This window comes from Emydura macquarii, unplaced genomic scaffold (genome assembly GCF_026122565.2).
Source record: "Emydura macquarii macquarii isolate MOO-44397 ecotype Brisbane River unplaced genomic scaffold, CSIRO-AGI_Emac_v2 contig_2288, whole genome shotgun sequence".
Classification (NCBI taxonomy): Eukaryota; Metazoa; Chordata; order Testudines; family Chelidae; genus Emydura; species Emydura macquarii.
The window spans coordinates 1-17,599 of NW_027132425.1; the positions used below are offsets into that span (position 1 = coordinate 1).

The following is a 17,599-nucleotide window of genomic DNA, read 5'->3' on the forward strand; positions in this document are numbered from 1 at the left end:
CAATTATCTTGTTTGCTTCCATGGCAGCAATTACACGTATGATTTCATAGAATCATAGATGATTATGGTTGGAAGGGATCTCGGGGTCATCTAGTCCACCCCCTGCTCAAAGCAGGACTAACCCCAACTAAATCATCCCAGCCAGGCTTTGTCAAGCCGCACCTTCAAAACCTCTAAGGATGGAGATTCCACCACCTTCCCAGGTAACTCATTCCAGTGCTTCACCATCCTCCTAGTGAAAAAGGTTTCCTAATATCCAACCTAGACCTCCCCCATTGCAACTTCAGATCATTGCTTCTAGTTCTGTCATTTGCCACCACTGAGAACAGCCTAGCTCCATTCTCCCTGGAACCCCCTTTTAAGTTGGTTAAAGGCTGCTATCAAATCCCCCCTCACTTTTCTCTTCTGCAGACTAAACAAGCCTAGTTCCCTCAGCCTCTCCTCATAAATCATGTGCTCCAGCCCCCTAATCATTTTTGTTGCCCTCCGCTGGACTCTCTCCAATTTGTCCAAATCCTTTTTGTAGGGGGGGGCCCAAAACTGGACACAATACTCCAAATGTGGCCTCACCAGTGCCGAATTGAGGGGAATAATCGCTTCCTTCGTTCTGCTGGCAATGCTCCTACTAATGCAGCCCAATATGCCATAAGCCTTCTAGGCAATAAGGGCACACTGTTGACTCATATATCCAGCTTCTTGTCCACTGTATCCCCCAGGTCCTTCTCTGCAGAACTGCTGCCTAGCCAGTCGGTCCCCAATCTGAAGCAGTACATGGGATTCTTCCATCCTAAGTGCAAGACTCTGCACTTGTCCTTGTTGAATCTCATCAGATTTTTTTTTTCTTCTTTTTGGCCCAATCCTCCAATTTGTCTAGGTCACTCTGTATCCTATCCCTTCCTTCCAGTGTATCTATCACTCCCCCTAGCTTATTGTCATCTGCAAACTTGCTGAGGGCGCAATCTACCCCATTCTCCAAATCATTAATGAAGATGTTGAACACAACTGACACCAACCAGTTTAATAGAGAGAAGATGAGAAATCTAAGAAAATGAGAGAGGGAGAGGCTCAGGCAAGGAGAATAGACTCTTTTGGTCATCTGATCTGCATTTAAGAAGAACGGTATCGCAGCTAATCCTAAGTTTTTCTTTCAGGAACTAACTTCTATACATTCTGATAAACAGAATGAGCAGACAATCTCTAACAGCACCTTCTGTGGACCCCCAAAGATATTAGAAACATAGGAATTACCAGTCTGTCAACGTCATCTTTGAAATCGAGGTGCCCACCATCAGCAGCGGCATCAAGTGCTCCACCATCAGCTATGTGGGTGAAACAAGACAAGCTCTACACTCTCGAATAACGTTCACTGAAAAAGAAGAAAAGACAAAAACGCCATGTTGCTAGCAGTGAACACTTGTCACAAAACAGTCAGTCCATATCTACCCTCTGCCCTCATCCTCACAGAAAACTTGCACAACACCTTGAGAATACAAGTCTGGGAGCTTAAATTCATAACACCAGACACTAACGTTCTGGATTTATGGCTCACTACAACCATCTGTAACCACTTGCACTCCTTTGTCCTATGTAGCTTCACCTTGAACCGTTTCTTGGAGCATGTGTCAACTCCTTATGCTGAACAGCCTGTTCCACCTTGTATTTATCTCTGACACTCTGAACACCTTTCCGGATCTGAAGAGCTCTGTGTAAGCTTGAAAGCTTCTCTCTTACCAATAGAAGTTGGTCCATTAGAGATATTACCACTTGTCTGCCCAATATCTTGGGACCGACGTGGCTACAACAATATTGCAAACAACATACTACAACTCTGGATGTTCTTGTTATCCATATAAATGTCCAACACTTTCTAGAATCTTGCTAAATTTTTTTGCCGCAAAGACATCTTTGTGTGAAAAAGTATTTCCTTTGATCAGTTTTGAGTTTGTGTTTATTTTCACCTTTTATTTTAATTGAATGTTCCTTTGTTCTTATGCTATGAAACATGGAGAACATAAGTTCCCAATCTCTCTTCTTTATCCTATTCATTATTTTATCTACTTTTCTCATGTCCTCTCTTATTCAATTACTTTCTAATGTAACAATCCCAATCTTTTCAATCTCTCTTCATAGGAGAGTTTTTTCAGTCCGTATCTCAGAAACCTTTCTGCTTCTACAATATCCTGTGTGAGATGGGTACTTCCACATGAGGCCACACCTTTGATTTATACAATTAAATTATTATATTTCTATGTTGTTCTCCTTCTCATCCCTTATGCATCACATCTTATTTATAATTCCAGTTGCCCATTGAGCAGGGATCTCCATTGAGCTGTCTACAGTGCTACCCAGATCCCTTTCTGGAGTTGATACAGTTAATTTAGAACCCTGTAAAGTGTATGAGAAGTTTAAGATTTGTCCTTTAATGTTCATTGCTTTGCATTTATCAACACTGAACCATTTTCTCTTGTGTTGCCCATTTCCCTAACTTGTTTAGGTCCCTCTGAAGTTCCTCACAATCCTCTCTGGCATGCATTCATTAACTTAATTAACAAGGTACAGTTACCCCACCTACTCCCATCCCACCCTCTCAGCATCTGGGCTTTCTTGGTTTATCCCTGCCATTGTGGGTCATATTGTGATCTGCCTTTGTGCAACTATATGTGGGACACATGAAGCCTTTTCCCTTCTTGTGGGCCTGTGTAAGGGCAGAACACAGGAGCAGTCCCATTGAGCAGGGACGGCTCAGCCCTTGCTCCCTCCATGGGACAAGTCATTTGGAAAGGGGCAGAAAGATGTCAGGGACATGTCTTCCCTTCCCCACTGGCTAATGGAATAGGGCTGGTAGAACAGGCAGAGCAATCTGTGCTCTCCTGATGGAGCAGACCATTTACTTAGCACAAATTGATAGTCTTGCTGGGGCTGGGGCTGTTGAGGGAGGGGAGGATGTCCTGGCTGAATGTGAGGTACGGATCCCTTTGTATGTGGCAGCTAGTGGAGGGATTAAGGATCCCTAGCAGGTTAGTACAACAGGTGATAGATTCCCCACCGCATGTCTTGTCCTGCTCTCTCTCCACAGGTTATGCCACTCTCCAGGTTCGCTGTGTGCCTGCATGTGAAAGAGAAAGGTTGATACTTGCTCAGACTTGGCATGACGGTCCTTAGGTCCTGAACAAAAATGGCAGCTGGAGAGTCACCTCCCGTAGGAGGCGTCTTCATCAACCTGCAGCAGGTGAGGTGGAAATCAAACAGCAAAGACTCTGTCCCTTCCTAGGGAGCCCTGTTCTTGCAGGACTGTGTGCAGACACCTGCCTGTGAATCTGGGGAAGTTCTCACTGGTTTCCCAAGTGTCCCATCTGCCAAGTGGAGAAGACTCTGCACCACCTGGCCTTGGCGTTGATGGGGGCTGTGTAGCTGACGCCTTCGGAAAGTCAGATTCGCACTCTCTCCCCCATGTGGGGGTGTGCCTAGCTGACACTTAGAGACTGAGAGGAAAGATATGCCAATGATGGACGGCAGAGCCTGGTTTGTAGAACTGAGGGACTCTCATTGTAACCACTCCCTTGTGAAAAATCTTTTATGTGGGACCCTGCCTCTTCCCAGGTTGCACTTCTCAGCGGTACCTCTGCTTTTCTTCCCCCTTCTCCCTCTGACTCTGCCCATCCTCCCTCCTGCCTCACAGTCCTTCTGGGCAAGGAGAACTGGACATGCCAGGCGCTCCTCTCTCAGTGCTGTTCTGGGAGCATCATCACTGCTGGTCATAGCCCAGCTGGTTTTCCAAATTCCTGGGCAGGCCACAGCAAGACAGCAGCTCTGGGCAGTTTGCAGCATCCCAGCTGGGCGGCTGAGGCTTAGAGCAGGCTGGGAGCACATGGGGGAGGCTGGCTGAGGCCATGTTGCTCCCTATTCCAGCTCAGCACAGACAGATCTGTCACAGTTGGGCCTCCTATTACCATGGAAACGGAGAGGTCCACAACAGCTCAGCACTGGCATTTCAGGCTACGTTAATGGAAAATGTTACCAGCTGCTTCTGCTTAGGAAGTGGAAGGGGCAGAAGTACCTGGGCTTAATGTTCAAGCTATTGTGGTAGCCTCTCTAGAAGGAAAAAGCAGAGCATTAGGTGTCTGCATCCTGGGATACAGGGGCAGCAGGTGAGAGACCCCTAAGGAAACCAGCTGGGTTCAAACACCCCAGAGAATAGGGGCATAGGCCTCATTAGAGAGGGGAGAGTGTGGGGCAGCCAGTGTCATAGGAACAGCTGTGGGGAGAAACCCTCATCCATGAGCTCACTCACTGGTGCCTTGAGACGTTAGCCCGTCATCCATGTTGAAAGAGGAAGCTCCAGAAGGCAGGACCAAGCTGCTAAATACCTAATGGGAACAGCAAGAATGTAGGGTGAAGATTAGCACGGACTCTGCAGAGGGAAGGACGAGGAGCAGCAGCCTGAACTGAGCAAGGGGAAATTCTAGCTAAAAACAGGATATGTTTCTTATCTATCAGAGCAATTAGGCAATGGGATAGACCCCCACTAGTAGGTGATGAAAGCACCTTCACTGCGAAGAGACTGGAACAGCACAAACAAGGTGCTAGTGACTGTGATGAGGAGGAGAGGGGTCACAGGATGTGGGGGGTCAGACTTGGCGACCCTGATGGGTTTTTTTTTTGGTTCTCTGTTCAGATTTGGGTTCTGTCCCCAGCTACTTTCATAGCCTGCATCACTGTGGTGTGTGCTGCTCCGTGGCGGGGTGTTCCTGAGCGCGTGCAAAGTGGGGCGCGGAGATCTGGAGGGCTCTCCAGGGTTTGATTGTCATCTGGTGATTTCTGTGCAGGGCAGCGAGAAGGCCGAAGAAGCCTTTCCCCGTACCGAGGATGAGGAGGATTTGGATAAGACCTTGTCAATCAAGAGGTTTGGGGACCTGATAAGCACGTCAGCATCAAGGGATGTAGAGGAGCAGAGACGCAGCTACAATGAGAGAGATTTTGAATGTATGTAGGTTTGAACCCTCCACCTGCCCATGTGCCTACCACTGTCCATCAGGCCAAAACCCCTGCTCCCCCTGGGGCTCAGTCTGGTCTGCAGATCTCCTTAATGTGCTGTGTACCTCTTCTTGCAGACTGCTAATGAAGTGGTTACGTAAGCCCAGTCTCAGCCCCGATGCCTGTAGCCCCTCCCCATTCTCCGCCAGTTGCTGTTTATTGTCACCTTTTCTGTAGAGGTTTAGCCACTTTCTGTCCACATGAAAGCATTCCTGGGAGGCTGGGAGCTCCACCCGCCCCTCACCCTGGCAATGGGGAGCCATCCCAGCAATTTCCACAAATTTACATTTTCTGCTTAAAAACCTCTCTTGATGTGATGTCCATGAAGAAACTTCCAAACGTGGCCTGAAGCCAAGCTGCCTTCCTGAATCTGTAGATGGACAGCTCCAAAGCCACAGTTTCAGACATGCCTATAGGTTTCTCAGTAGCAGCGATGAAATTGATCAGAATCATGTTACATGCAGCCTTGTTGTAGCCATGTTGGCCCCAGGGTGCTAGAGCGACAAGGTGGGGGAGGTAAGAGTTGGCAAGAGACAAGTTGTCCAGCAAAAGATATTACCTCATCCACCTTGTCTGGCAGAATCATGTTAGTTTCACTCTGCAGCTGCTTGAGCAACACCAGTAGTGGCAGGCACAGGAGCTGTTCACAGAAGGAGCAGAGAAGCAGAGACTGCCTTCAACAGCCAGGATGTTTGGTGTGAGGGACCGAGAGAGAAGAGAAGACAACAGATTTAGTCTTCTGGCTAGCAAGTGTCTGATAAATTTCCCAAGCTCTGGTCTTTCATTCCACATCAATTTCAGTTTATTTTCCAATTTAGATTTTGTGAGACACTCTCTCAAATGTATTATTAAATTTCATATATATCACACATGCTGCTTTCTGGTTGGCCACTCATTCTGAGTGTCTATCAAACGAGCACTGATGTTTGTTTGTTATAAACCACCCCCAACTGCTGCTTTTCGTGGAATTGGAAGGATGAGCAATGAGGCCATATTTTCAAAACATCAGCACGCACAATCACCTCCGTGTAGTTGCTAAGCACTAACAACTGCCTTGAGATGGCAGATGTTAACACCCGTATACACTAGTGATCGTACTTACGTGCAGAACCATTACGTACATACACAAGTGTTAGTGCTGGAAGTGTGTGCGTGGAGGTGTTTGTGCAGGCCAGACAGGTTTCTCTGAAAAACTGACCCTAGATTTTCAGTGACTTTTCTCTTAATAATTGTCCATTACTTTGCCAGAGAGAGAAGTGAACCTAACTGCATTCCTCTGCCCTTTTTTAAAAGTCAGGACCACATTTGTTTTCCTCTGCTCTCCTGATGCCTCTCCATGTTTTTCTGGACTTTTCGGAACTAAGGATCAGTGGTTCAGTAAATTCATGAGCTAATTCTCTTAAGATCTAGAATGACATCATATAAGCTCACTGAGTTGTATATGTTCTGATTTTACAAGCATCCCCTGCTCCTTCTCAGGAGCCATTACACAGGCTCTTCCTTCCAGACTGATTGTTCAAACTTCTTTTCTATATTTATCTTGTAGAAGACAGGTTTAAAAGGAGCAGTTGAGTATCTGAACCACTACTGAGGCAGAACTTTTCAGGTAGACAGGAGTTGTCATGGAGCAGGCAAGGAGAAAATGTGCTGGGTGCACAGAAGGGGCAGAGGGACCGGTTGGGAGGAGGTACTGAGGTGTGAGTGTATTTAGAAGAGCTATGTGGTGTTAGTAGCTCTGAGATGGGCTTTCTTGTTACGAATACTCAATCCTGACTGTAAGATGGCCAAGTGCATTGGCCAGCACAGAGTTCTCCTCTTCCTGTGGCCATGCAGGCATTATGCCTGCCCTCTATCAGCACTGATTTGGAACAGAGAATGCAGACTCTCGCCATTGGCAGGCAGCTCAAGCCTTCCCTTAGGTCAGTGTTCAGGTTCTTTGTTTCAACTTATCCTCTGCATGATCCTTCCCAGGTGTCATAGAATCATAGAATCATAGAATATTAGAGTTGGAAGGGACCTCAGGAGGTCATCTAGTCCAACCCCCTGCTCAAAGCAGGACTAACCTCTGCTATATCATCCCAACCAGGGCTTTGTCAAGCCGCAGCTTAAAAACCTCTAAGGATGGAGATTCCACCACCTCCCTAGGTAACCCATTCCAGTGCTTCACCACCCTCCTAGTAAAAAACTTTTTCCTAATGTCCAACCTAGACCTCCCTCCCTGCAACTTGAGACCGTTGCTCCTTGTTCTGTCATCTGCCACCACCGAGAACAGCCTAGCCCCATCCTCCCTAGAACCCCCTTTCAGGTAGTTAAAGGCCGCTATCAAATACCCCCTCACTCTTCTCTTTTGCAGACTAAACAAGCCCAGTTCCCTCAGCCTCTCCTCATAAGTCCTGTGCTCCAGCCCCCTAATCATTTTTGTTGCCCTCCGCTGGACTCTCTCCAACTTGTCCACATCCTTTTTGTATTGGGGGGCCCAAAACTGGACACAATATTCTAAATGCGGCCTCACCAATGCCGAATAGAGGGGAATAATCACTTCCCGTGACCTGCTAGCAATGCCCCTCCTAATGCAGCCCAATATGCCATTAGCCTTCTTGCCAACCAGGGCACACTGCTGACTCATATCCAGCTTTTTATCCACCGTTACCCCCAGGTCCTTTTCTGCAGAGCTGCTGCCCAGCTCGTCGGTCCCCAGTCTATAGCTGTGCATGGGATTCTTTCTTCCTAAGTGGAGGACTCTGCACTTTTCTTTGTTGAACCTCATTAGATTTCTTTTGGCCCAATCCTCCAGTTTGTTTAGGTCACTCTGTATCCTATCCCTACCTTGCAGAGTATCTACCACTCCCCCCAGCTTAGTGTCGTCCGCAAACTTGCTGAGGGTGCAATCTACCCCATCCTCCAGATCATTAATAAAGATGTTGAACAAAACCGGCCCCAGGACCGACCCCTGGGGAACTCCGCTTGTGACCGGCTGCCAGCTAGACATGGAGCCATTGATCACTACTCGTTGAGCCCTATGCTCTAGCCAGTTCACTATCCATTTTATAGTCCTTTCATCCAACCCATACTTCTTTAACTTGCTGATAAGAATACTGTGAGAAACCGTATCAAAAGCTTTGCTAAAGTCAAGGTATATCACATCCACCGCCTTCCCTACATCCACAGAGCCAGTCACCTCATCATAGAAAGCAATCAGGTTGGTCAGGCATGACTTTCCCTTGGTGAATCCGTGTTGACTGTTCCTGATCACCTTCCTCTCTTCCAAGTGCCTTAAAATGGATTCCTTAAGGACTCTCAGAGGTGAGCTGCAAAGGGAAAAGACTGGGCCTGCACCTTTCTGTTGGTGAAAGAGCCCTGGAAGCTCTGGTGGTTTTAGTTCTGTCAAGTTCGTTCCCCCCCTCGCACCCCCACTTAATATGTCATTAGAAATTCGGGTCTTGCACACCCTGGAGACTCTGGTGAGCAGAGAAGAGCCAAGAGAGTGAAAGTGCAGCAGCAGAACACGGGGTTTTCGGTCAGACTGTGTAAAGCGCTCTGGTCCCTGTTTGGTTTTGGGCTTGTATATTTAACTCAAATGGCCAGTGAACATTTTGGGTGAAGGAAACTTTTTGTGAAAGAGTAAGAACTCTGCTTTAATTGACGTCTGAGAGGTCACAGTACACATCCCTGAGGCACCCTTCTGCCCCTGCCAAGAGCTTCACCAGTAGAACCAGGGCAGGGCAGATTCAACATTCCTGATATTTCTAGGGGAAGAACCATGCCCCAAAACAAAACAAAATCCTCCCAAAAAACAATACCACAAAACATATGAAAAGCCAAACTGGAACAACAATGAACCTGACAGGCTTGTGTGCAGAGAAGGGGGTGCAAACTCCCCTTTTAAAAGTCCTTTGCGGATCACTTTTCAGTACAAGCAGATTTTACTGATTTATTATAGGAAAATGGAGAAAGCATGAAATGAAAGTGGATTAAACAAAATGTGGCCGAAAGAGCTGCCGTGTAGACCCAAAGCTGCACATCCTGCAGAGCAGCAGTGTTTTGGTGACTTCCAGCTGCCACCCGGGCTGTCTCAGTGTCTCTGCTCCAAGTCCCACAGAACCATTGTGTCTCCAGCCGGTTGTCTCTGGGAGGCTGGCTGTCTCCAGTAAAACCCTGCAGAAGCAGCTTTCTTTCCTTTCACATGGAGATGAGCTTATGCTTCTTAGTGTACCGATGGGGGTGACGATGATCATTTTTGAGGCAATGCCCAGTAATGCTGCTATTTCCACACAGTCCCTGTGACTCCCTTAGCGTAGCATCATACCCAGCGAATTCCTTTCTGTGGATTGCTTTAAACTAAAGCCTTGTCTCTTTTTTCTTGATTTTGATCCAGATTTTTTAAATGTAATCTTCCCTTGGTGGCTGCAGGCTCAAGTCCTGTCACGCAGGTGACTGAGTACCTGATTTGCACCTGCAAATGATAGGGCCCTAATAGATGTGGCCCCTGGCGTTTTTGTGGACAGAGGAGGGCAGTTTGTAAAAGGCTCGCCCCACTTCTAATAGGGCTAAGGAGCACGGGCAGCCTGCTGCCTCAGGTGGGTCACAGAAGCTCTCAGTAGCCCTCTGGATCCCCTTCAGCACCTTCAGGAGTGCCCTTCCCTGTTGTGCAGTATCAGGCCACGGACAGAGAGAGCCGAGTCGTGGAGCGTGACGATAGGCTAGTGCGGGTTACAGAGCGGGCCTGGCTCGTATTGGGCAGGCGAGACAGAGCTTACCCCAATAGCTAAGGAGATTTGTTGTGTCCCTGTGGGCTGCTGGCTCCTCCCACTGCCCACCTGGCCCTTGATCCCCCAGTCCATGCAGTTTCCTGGAGTGGTTTCTGAGGTGCCTTGCACTGTTCCTGACCCTGACTCTCTCTGTCTTTCTCAGTCCATCGCCAGACCTCCCACCACATCCACCACCCCCTCTCCACCCACCTGCCTCCTGCCCTCAAGTTCCAAAAGAGGCCCCCCCAGGCCAGCCGAAGGAGGAAGAGAAAGAGAAAAAAGAAGAAAACCTCGGTGCCCCCCTCAGACATCACTCCCACCATCCAGGAAGTGGAGGAGGAGGGGGACGAGGAGGAGGAGGGGGACGAGGAGGAGGAAGGCGAGTCGGAGGCAGAGGAGGCTCAGGAGAAGGAGGTCTCACCAGAGTCCGAGGCAGGGGCTCATGAGAAGGACGACACTCCGAAGCGTGAGCCCCCTAGCAAACCAAAGGCAAGCTGTAGGCACCACACCTGGGGGGGAGGAGCTGATGGAGTCCGGTGACTCTAGGTGGCATGGGGGGAGGGCGGGAGGATCTGAGAGAGCTCACACCTGGGGGGAGGGACTAGCATGGTCGATACCAGGTGGCGTAGGTGGCCGTCTGGCTGGCTGTATACCCTGGGTGGCAGGGCTTAGTGGGGAGGACATGGGATGGTCCATTCCCTGGGTGGCAGAGGTTGGGGCTAGGATGGCCCATGTCTGCAGGAGCAGTGTGGGGAAGATCTAGGGGAGGGGCTGGCTCGCTCATGCACAGCAGGGGCTGGTCCTTGCGCTCAGGGTTGTCTCCTCTCTGCAGTTCACCATTGGGAGTGATGATGAATCCTGCGGTGCCATGGCCCCTGCACGGCTCCATGTGGAGGAGTACGGCATCCTAGCCCCCATGCCACGCCTTGCTGATCTGCTGCAGGAGAAGGGGCAGGCCTCTCTCTGCAGGTAGGATGGACTTGGCCTGGGGCTGGCTGGTGGTTCAAAACCTAAACTCATCACTGATGAAGTTGGCAGATGACGCAGGAGTGGGGGGAGAGGTAAATAATGCAGAGGACAGGTCATTGGTCCCGAGCAATCTGGATCTCTCGGTAAGCGGGGGCAAGCAATGCCTGCATTTCCATTTAGCCATATTAAACAAAGAGTGAAGGAGGGACTCTCTCCTGCGAATCAGGGACTCTGAGAGGTTTTGGGGGGTGGGGAAGAGATAATCAGCTGAACACGAGAGATAATCAGCTGAACAGGGTGACACTGTGGCCAAAAGAGCTAATGGGATCCTGGGATGCATAAACACAGGAATTTTGACTAGGAGCAGAGAGGTCGTTTTACCTCCCTATTTGGCACTGGTGCAACCACTGCTGGAATCCTGTGCCCGGTTCTGGTGCCCACAGTTCAAGAAGGATGTTGATAAATTGGGGAGGGTTCAGAGAAGAGCCACAAGAGTGATTAAAGTGTTAGAAAACCTGGCGTAGACCAGGTCTGCACTACAGATTGATATCCGTATCACTACGTCCTTCCAGGGTGTGACACAGTTATACCCATCTAACCCCGTGCACTCCCATCCACAGCTACCGCCTCTTGGGGAGGTGGATTAACTACACCGACTCTCCCGTTGGTGTGGTAGTGTCTTCACTAAAGCTGTAGCACTGTACATGAAGACAAGCCCTTATAGTGTTAGACTCCAGGAGCCCAATGCATGTAGCTTATCAAAGAGGATATTATGCTATGACTTTATCCCAGTCTATAAATACCTTCAAGGGTCAGCGTGGTTGATTCTCCATCACTGACACTTTTTAAATCAAGGTTGGATTTTTTTTAACAGCTCTCTCAGAATTATTCTGGGGAATTTCTCTGGCCTGTGTTATTCTGGAGGTCAGACTAGATGATCACAAGGGCTCCTTCTGGCCTTGGAATCTATGAATTCTCCTTTGCTGGCTGACTCTGACACAAGAGACATCCTTGCATCCAAACTCCTCTTCCTTCCATTTCCCCTTCTCTGTCACCATGTGGGTTTGCCTAGAAGGAGGGCAAGGTGCCAGTTGTACCTACCCTGGTCCCCGAATCGCTTGCTCACTCAGTCAGGTAGGCTACAGGGGCCAACGAGGGCATGGCCTGAATGCAGCCTTCCTGGTTTCCAGGCACAGATGGTCACCTCCTGGGACCTGCTGGAGGCACCGACTAGGCTCCCTTTACCAGCAGGGGTATCACCTGGGCACTTAGGCCAGGTCCCCAGGGCGGGAATGTGGGGGGCGGCACCATGCCAAGGAGAGAGGAGCTTGCCCTTCCGGCCTGACTTTTCCTTTGTGCTTGATTCCTGACCCCCAGTCTGGGAAGCAGTGGGAAAGGCTGGGCCAGGGTTTGTGGATGCAGACCAGGACTCGCAAGGCTGCCGGCCCACGGGAGAGTTCCATCCATTGTAAGGAAGGGGGGATTACCTGTAGGGGAGGGTGCCGGAGCAGAGGGAGAAGCAGCAGAGTTCACTGGGCCTCAGTTCTTGAAGGGTTAAGGGCTTGCCCCCGGCTGTAGTTTGGGAGTTCCCTGAGACATGCCTGTTCCTGCCCAGAGGCTCACAAGCTTTTTAAATAACTAGGTCTGGGGCCAGGGCCAAGGGGGGACCCTCCAGCCCAGAGAATGATCCTGTGAGAAAAGTCAAAGCATCTACAAACAAGAGCTCAGCAGCCTCTCCCCCTCCTTCCTACCCTAACGCTGCCAGCTCTGCTTCACTGCTACTGCCGGGTTCCCCATTTGTTTCCGCAGCCTCTCCGGGCCCAGAGATGGTCTGTCTCGGGGATGGGACAAGCGCAAGACTTGGAACCAGGTGGTGAGCGGGCAGAGGGTGAGTTATGACCTGAAGGAGAGGATGTGCATCGGCAGCATGACCACTCTGGAGAGCGCAGTGTACCAGCGCGTCCCCACCGACGAGGCTGAGGCTCAGATGCTGGCATCTGCTGACCTGGATGACATGAAAAGTGAGGCCCTGCTTTGTGACGCTGAATGTGCCTCTTGTACAAGTGTGATCCACCCCCCTTCCCATCCCCCCTGGGGTCAGGCCTGGGTATTTCCCCCTGCCCCGTCAGGCCTGGGTATTTTCCTTCCCCCGTCCATCCTCACTGAGTGTCGGGCCTGGGTATTGCCCCCCTTGCCCAGCCCCCCGGGTGTCAGCCCTGGGTAATCTGCCCATATCTTCCCTCCCCACTTGGTGTCAGCCCTATTATCTCCCCCGGTGACAGGTTCCCCCCATTCCTTGGGTACAGGGGCCCGGAGGCATGTTCACCCTGCTGTTTCCCAGCGCTGTGCTGAATTTTGGTTGAAATCCTGACAGTTCATGGTGAGTCGCTACAGAACCCAGGCCCCTTTAGCGTGCATTGGGGTATTATCTCCCATGTCCTGATCAAATTCCCCCAGGGGGAATTAATCTGCCTCCCTAGGTTCCTCCAATAGTTTCCTTTGGAGACGGGATTCTCCTTTACTTTCTGTCCGAACCTGGAATGCGGGGATGCTGGAACTAGGGGGCTGGAGATGCAGTAGCACCTCTGGCTTGAAGTAGTAATAACAACCAAATCCCTGGTTACTGCTATAAATATTGTTCCTGCACCCTTGCTGGTGTGTTCCTGTGCTCCGCTGAACAGTTGCTGTGTCTCACCCCAGAGTCGAGGCTGCCTGTCAGTGCTGGCTGAGGTGATTTCAGTTTGCTGAGTTTGTAAAGTGCTGTGGAGTCCTTCGTGAACCATCCTCCTTATCACACAGGGAGCCTTCCCCTCCTGGTGTGGAATGTAGGGCCCCGGTTACTAGATGTGGCTCTGAACCGATGGTTTAGACAGTCTCTAACCCCTTCGGGCAGCTGTGTCTGGAGACTGTTCACTGCATTCACAGGCGCCACCATCTCGACGTTCACTTGCTTTCCTGGAACAAGAGAGCTCAGGTACCACTTCTTCCCCGTTACCCCTCCAGCTATGCCCCTCCATCCTTCCTTCTGCACCCTTCCTGCTGGTCCAGCCCCGGGATCTGCTGATGCAGCCCCCCGATATCCCAGCTCTGGGTTTTCCCACACGCAGCTCTGCCATGCCCTTCAATCTCAGCCTTGGACTGTCTCTCTTCCCCACAGCTCTGCTGATGTTCTTCTGTCCTGCTCTGCAGTCCTTCTGCTCTCCCAATCCTGGCTCTCTTTCTCCTCCCACAGCTCCACTAGTGCCCCTCTGTCCCTGCTATCCTTGCTTGGACTCCCCTCTTCCACTCTGCCAATGCCCTCAGTTCTGTCTCACTCATGGAGCTCCAAACATTTCCTCACCTCCCACCCCTCTGGGCTCTGGGCCTTTTTTCACCTCCACCCTTCTACCCTTGATTTTTAGGGCTCCATGCATTTCCCGTAGTCCCAGACCTCTCCCCTTGGCATACTTTCCCAGCTGTCGGTGCTTCCGTACGCCAGGAGAGTGCCCAGCTTTCTGTGCGGAGCTGTCCTCTCTTAGAAAGGGAGAAACGCCTGCTGAAATGACGCTGGGGCGCTCATTGGATAATTCTTGCCTCCGCTGGGACTGATGACTTGGGTTTCCTGTTGTTTGGAGAGGAACCTGGGGACCTTGGGGTGTGGCGTGTCCTGGGATCTGCCCCTGTGCATACGTGAGAGCAGATGGAAGAGACGTCATGGAAATGCTCTGGGCCTGAGGACATGGAGAATTCAATAGGCTGCTTTCCCGGCTTGAGCGGGAGGGAGACACCAACGGGGAGAGAGGGAGGGAGAGACGCAGGCAGAGCTCCATGCAGCACGCAGCTGCCCCAGTGCCACATGCACAGGGTCCCTGGCCCTCCAGCAGGAAACCGCTCTGCGGATGAAAGTCCCCTTGGCCCAGGAAGCAAGTGGAGGCAGCCCTGCATTAGAGCTTTTCCAGCAGCAAACCTCCCCTGGTGGAATCTTTCTTTCCAGGCCCTCATCTGTCCCTGGGGCTTGCCACAAGCAGCATCGACTCGTTTCCCCCGGCGAGGGGGACTCAGGCAGTGAGGGCATGGCAGTTTCCAGGCTGTAGCCAAATCCTGACCGGTCATGTCCAGAGCAGGGACCTGTCTTCTGGAACTCCGATAAACTACACCAAACTCTGGTCTTGCAAGTGTGCTGCGTATCTCATGAGCCTTGGCTCCTGACCTTCCCAAGGACACAATGACGGCCATTCCTGCGGGAGAGGACGCAGGAGGGGGTGACAGCCCGGAGGGGGGGATAGGCGTCTGCATCCACAACTCGGTCGGCTATGAAGACTTGGAAGAGTTTGCCCTCAGTTTTGAAGATTATGATTTATGGGAGGCCATCCGAAACCAGCTGGGTTACCCTGGTGGGGAGCCTGTCTGTAAGTACCTGACCTGCAATCCTACGCTGCGCTGAAGGGCTCAGGGTTCTCTCTCCCACACTGACACACCCAGGGTAGGGTGCTGTCTGTCTCAGACAAGGCGCCCCTGACTTAGAGTTTGAGGCACACAGCTCCCACCCAAACAGGTCCCCTTGTTTCCTCTATGTGTCCCTGTGTCTGAGCACTTGGAAGACGCTGCCCACTGTCTGTGGTGTGTCTCTGGGATTTGTACAGGACCAGTCTCTGTGATGTTGTGGTACTTTTCTGTCATTGTCTTACCTGGGCAGCCCTGGTTGCAGATTCGGAGTGGTCTGCCCCACAACCAGAGAAGATGCAGCCCTGACTGGAACTTACTGCAGCGGTGACATTTCACCTTTTGTCTTTGGCACAATGCTGGTGTAGTCTGGAGAGGCCAGGAAATGCAAGGCCTGGGGCAGAGTCTCCAGGTTCTTATGTACTCTGCTGGAATGTGAGCTGGGGTCTGGGATCTGATACACCATTGGTTGGTATCAAGTTCTCAGCTCCGCAGTGTGGACTAAAACAGAGAGAGAGAGAGAATACGCTGGGAGCAGTTTCTTTCTACTCACCTTAGGTTCTCCCCTTATCCACCCACCCACCTGGTCTCTGAGGCCCTCCCAGAGATTCTATAGAAATCCGAGAGACCCTGACTCCTGTTGCCCGGCTCTCCCCTAGGGCGGGTCAGAGCGGGCAGGCTGTGTGGGTGTTTTGTGTTTTCTTAGGAGGTGGGGGGAAAGCAATGGTGAAGAGGTGGCTTTACGCTTCATCCTGAGGGTGGCAGCATTACTGTGTGATTTTTGTTGTGGAAGTTGCCCAAAGGCCGCCTCTCATCCTGGGCACTGTCCTCGGCCCAAGGAGCTCACATGCCCTGAAAACGAAAGAAAAGAGGCAGGGTGGTCTTGTGGGTAAAGCCCCAGACTAGGACTCTGGAGCTTGGGCTTCAGTTCCTGATTCTGCTGCAGACTCCCAGTATGATCCTGGGAAAGTTGCTTAACCTCCCGGTGCCCCCGTCCCTCTCTGTAAACTGGTGATAATACTTCCCTTCTCTCACCCTCTGCCTGGCTCATGCCTTTGGGGAGCAGGGACTGCCCTTACTATGGGTCTCTGCAGCACCCAGCACACTGGGCCCTGCTCTTGGCTGACGCCCTGAGGTGCTGCTGTAACACGGCTGCTAATAATGAAGGTGCTGGGAGTGGAAAGCAAGGTGCTTGGAAAGCTGGCAGGGGATTATAGACCCACGTTTTGTTACTTCCCTCCTTTGAAATGTGGTGATTTGCACTTGGCCCCGGTGTGCGCTGGGTTTGTGTGTTTGATCTCCCCCCACCGCCTTTGGTGGTTTATTTGTTTTCACTGACAGCGGTTTCTGAATTGGACTGATGCAGCGCACAGACTCTTAGAAATCTTATAGTAGGGCTGCGGAGGAAGCAAAGGTGGGTTTCTTTACCTGCCCTGACGTTGGTAAATCCCAGGCAGCAGAGCTGTTCTGGGTAATGAATGGCCTGGTCAATCTAGGTGTTCTCAAGCCAGTCGCGAATTGGGATACTCCTGTCAGGAGTTTTTAGTTACTTTGCAGATACCATCCCTCAGGTTTTGTGTCAGGGAAGAGGAGAACAAACAGTCTTTTTTGGTTGAGTTTCAGCCAGCTACATGCACTTCTACTCATAAATTCCAAAGCCAGAAGGGACAATTGTGATCACCCAGTCTGACCTCCTGCATAGCATATGCCAGAGAACTTCCCCACAATAATTCCTTTTGAGCTAGAACATATTTTTTTAAAAATCCAGTCTTGATTTAAACATTGCCAGTGACGGAGAATTCGCCTCGGCCCTTGGTAAATTGTTCCAATGGTTAATTATCCTCACTGTTCAAAATGTGCACCTTATTTCCAGTCTGAATTTGTCTTGTTTCAACTTCCAGCCACTGGATCTTGTTATACCTTTCTCTGCGAGACTGAAGAGACGACTATTAAATATTTGTTCCCCATGTGGATACTTATAGACCATAATTGTCACCCCTTAACCTTCTCTTTGTAAAGCTAAATAGATCGAGCTCCTTGAGTCTCTCACTAGAAAGTGTGTTTTCCAATCCTTTAATCATTCTCTGAACTCTCTTCAATTTATCACCATCCTTCTTGAACTGTGGGCATCAGAACTGGACACAGGATTCCAGCAGGGGTCCCACCAATGCCAAATACAGAGGTAAAATAGCCTCTCTGCTCCTGCTCGTAATCCTTGGATCCATAAACAGAGGAATTTCATTCGTGTTTTTAGCCACAATGGCAGCTGATGTTCTGCTGGTTATCCAGCATGACCCCCTCTTCTTTTTTAGAGTCCCTGCTCTCCAGGATAGTCTTCGTTCCTAGATATAGTCACTTACATTTAGCCACATTAGAACACACGTTGTTTGCTCGCACCCAGCTCACCAAGTGCTCCAGCTCGCTCT

General features: G+C 50.5%; 1 protein-coding gene across 2 annotated transcripts in view; it reads left to right on the forward strand.

Annotated features, from left to right (window-relative positions):
• The first annotated feature begins 2,069 nt into the window (after positions 1–2,069).
• Positions 2,070–17,599, forward strand: part of SLC4A3 (solute carrier family 4 member 3) — a 49,020-nt gene continuing 33,490 nt past the window's right edge. Inside the window, exons 1-6 of one of the 2 annotated variants that reach the window (XM_067560338.1) lie at positions 2,070–2,553; positions 3,077–3,229; positions 4,827–4,983; positions 9,946–10,271; positions 10,615–10,751; positions 12,561–12,772. In XM_067560338.1, the coding sequence (XP_067416439.1) occupies positions 3,176–3,229; positions 4,827–4,983; positions 9,946–10,271; positions 10,615–10,751; positions 12,561–12,772 (886 nt within the window). In that variant the 5' untranslated portion in view covers positions 2,070–2,553; positions 3,077–3,175. The other variant, XM_067560339.1, reaches the window with a different exon arrangement.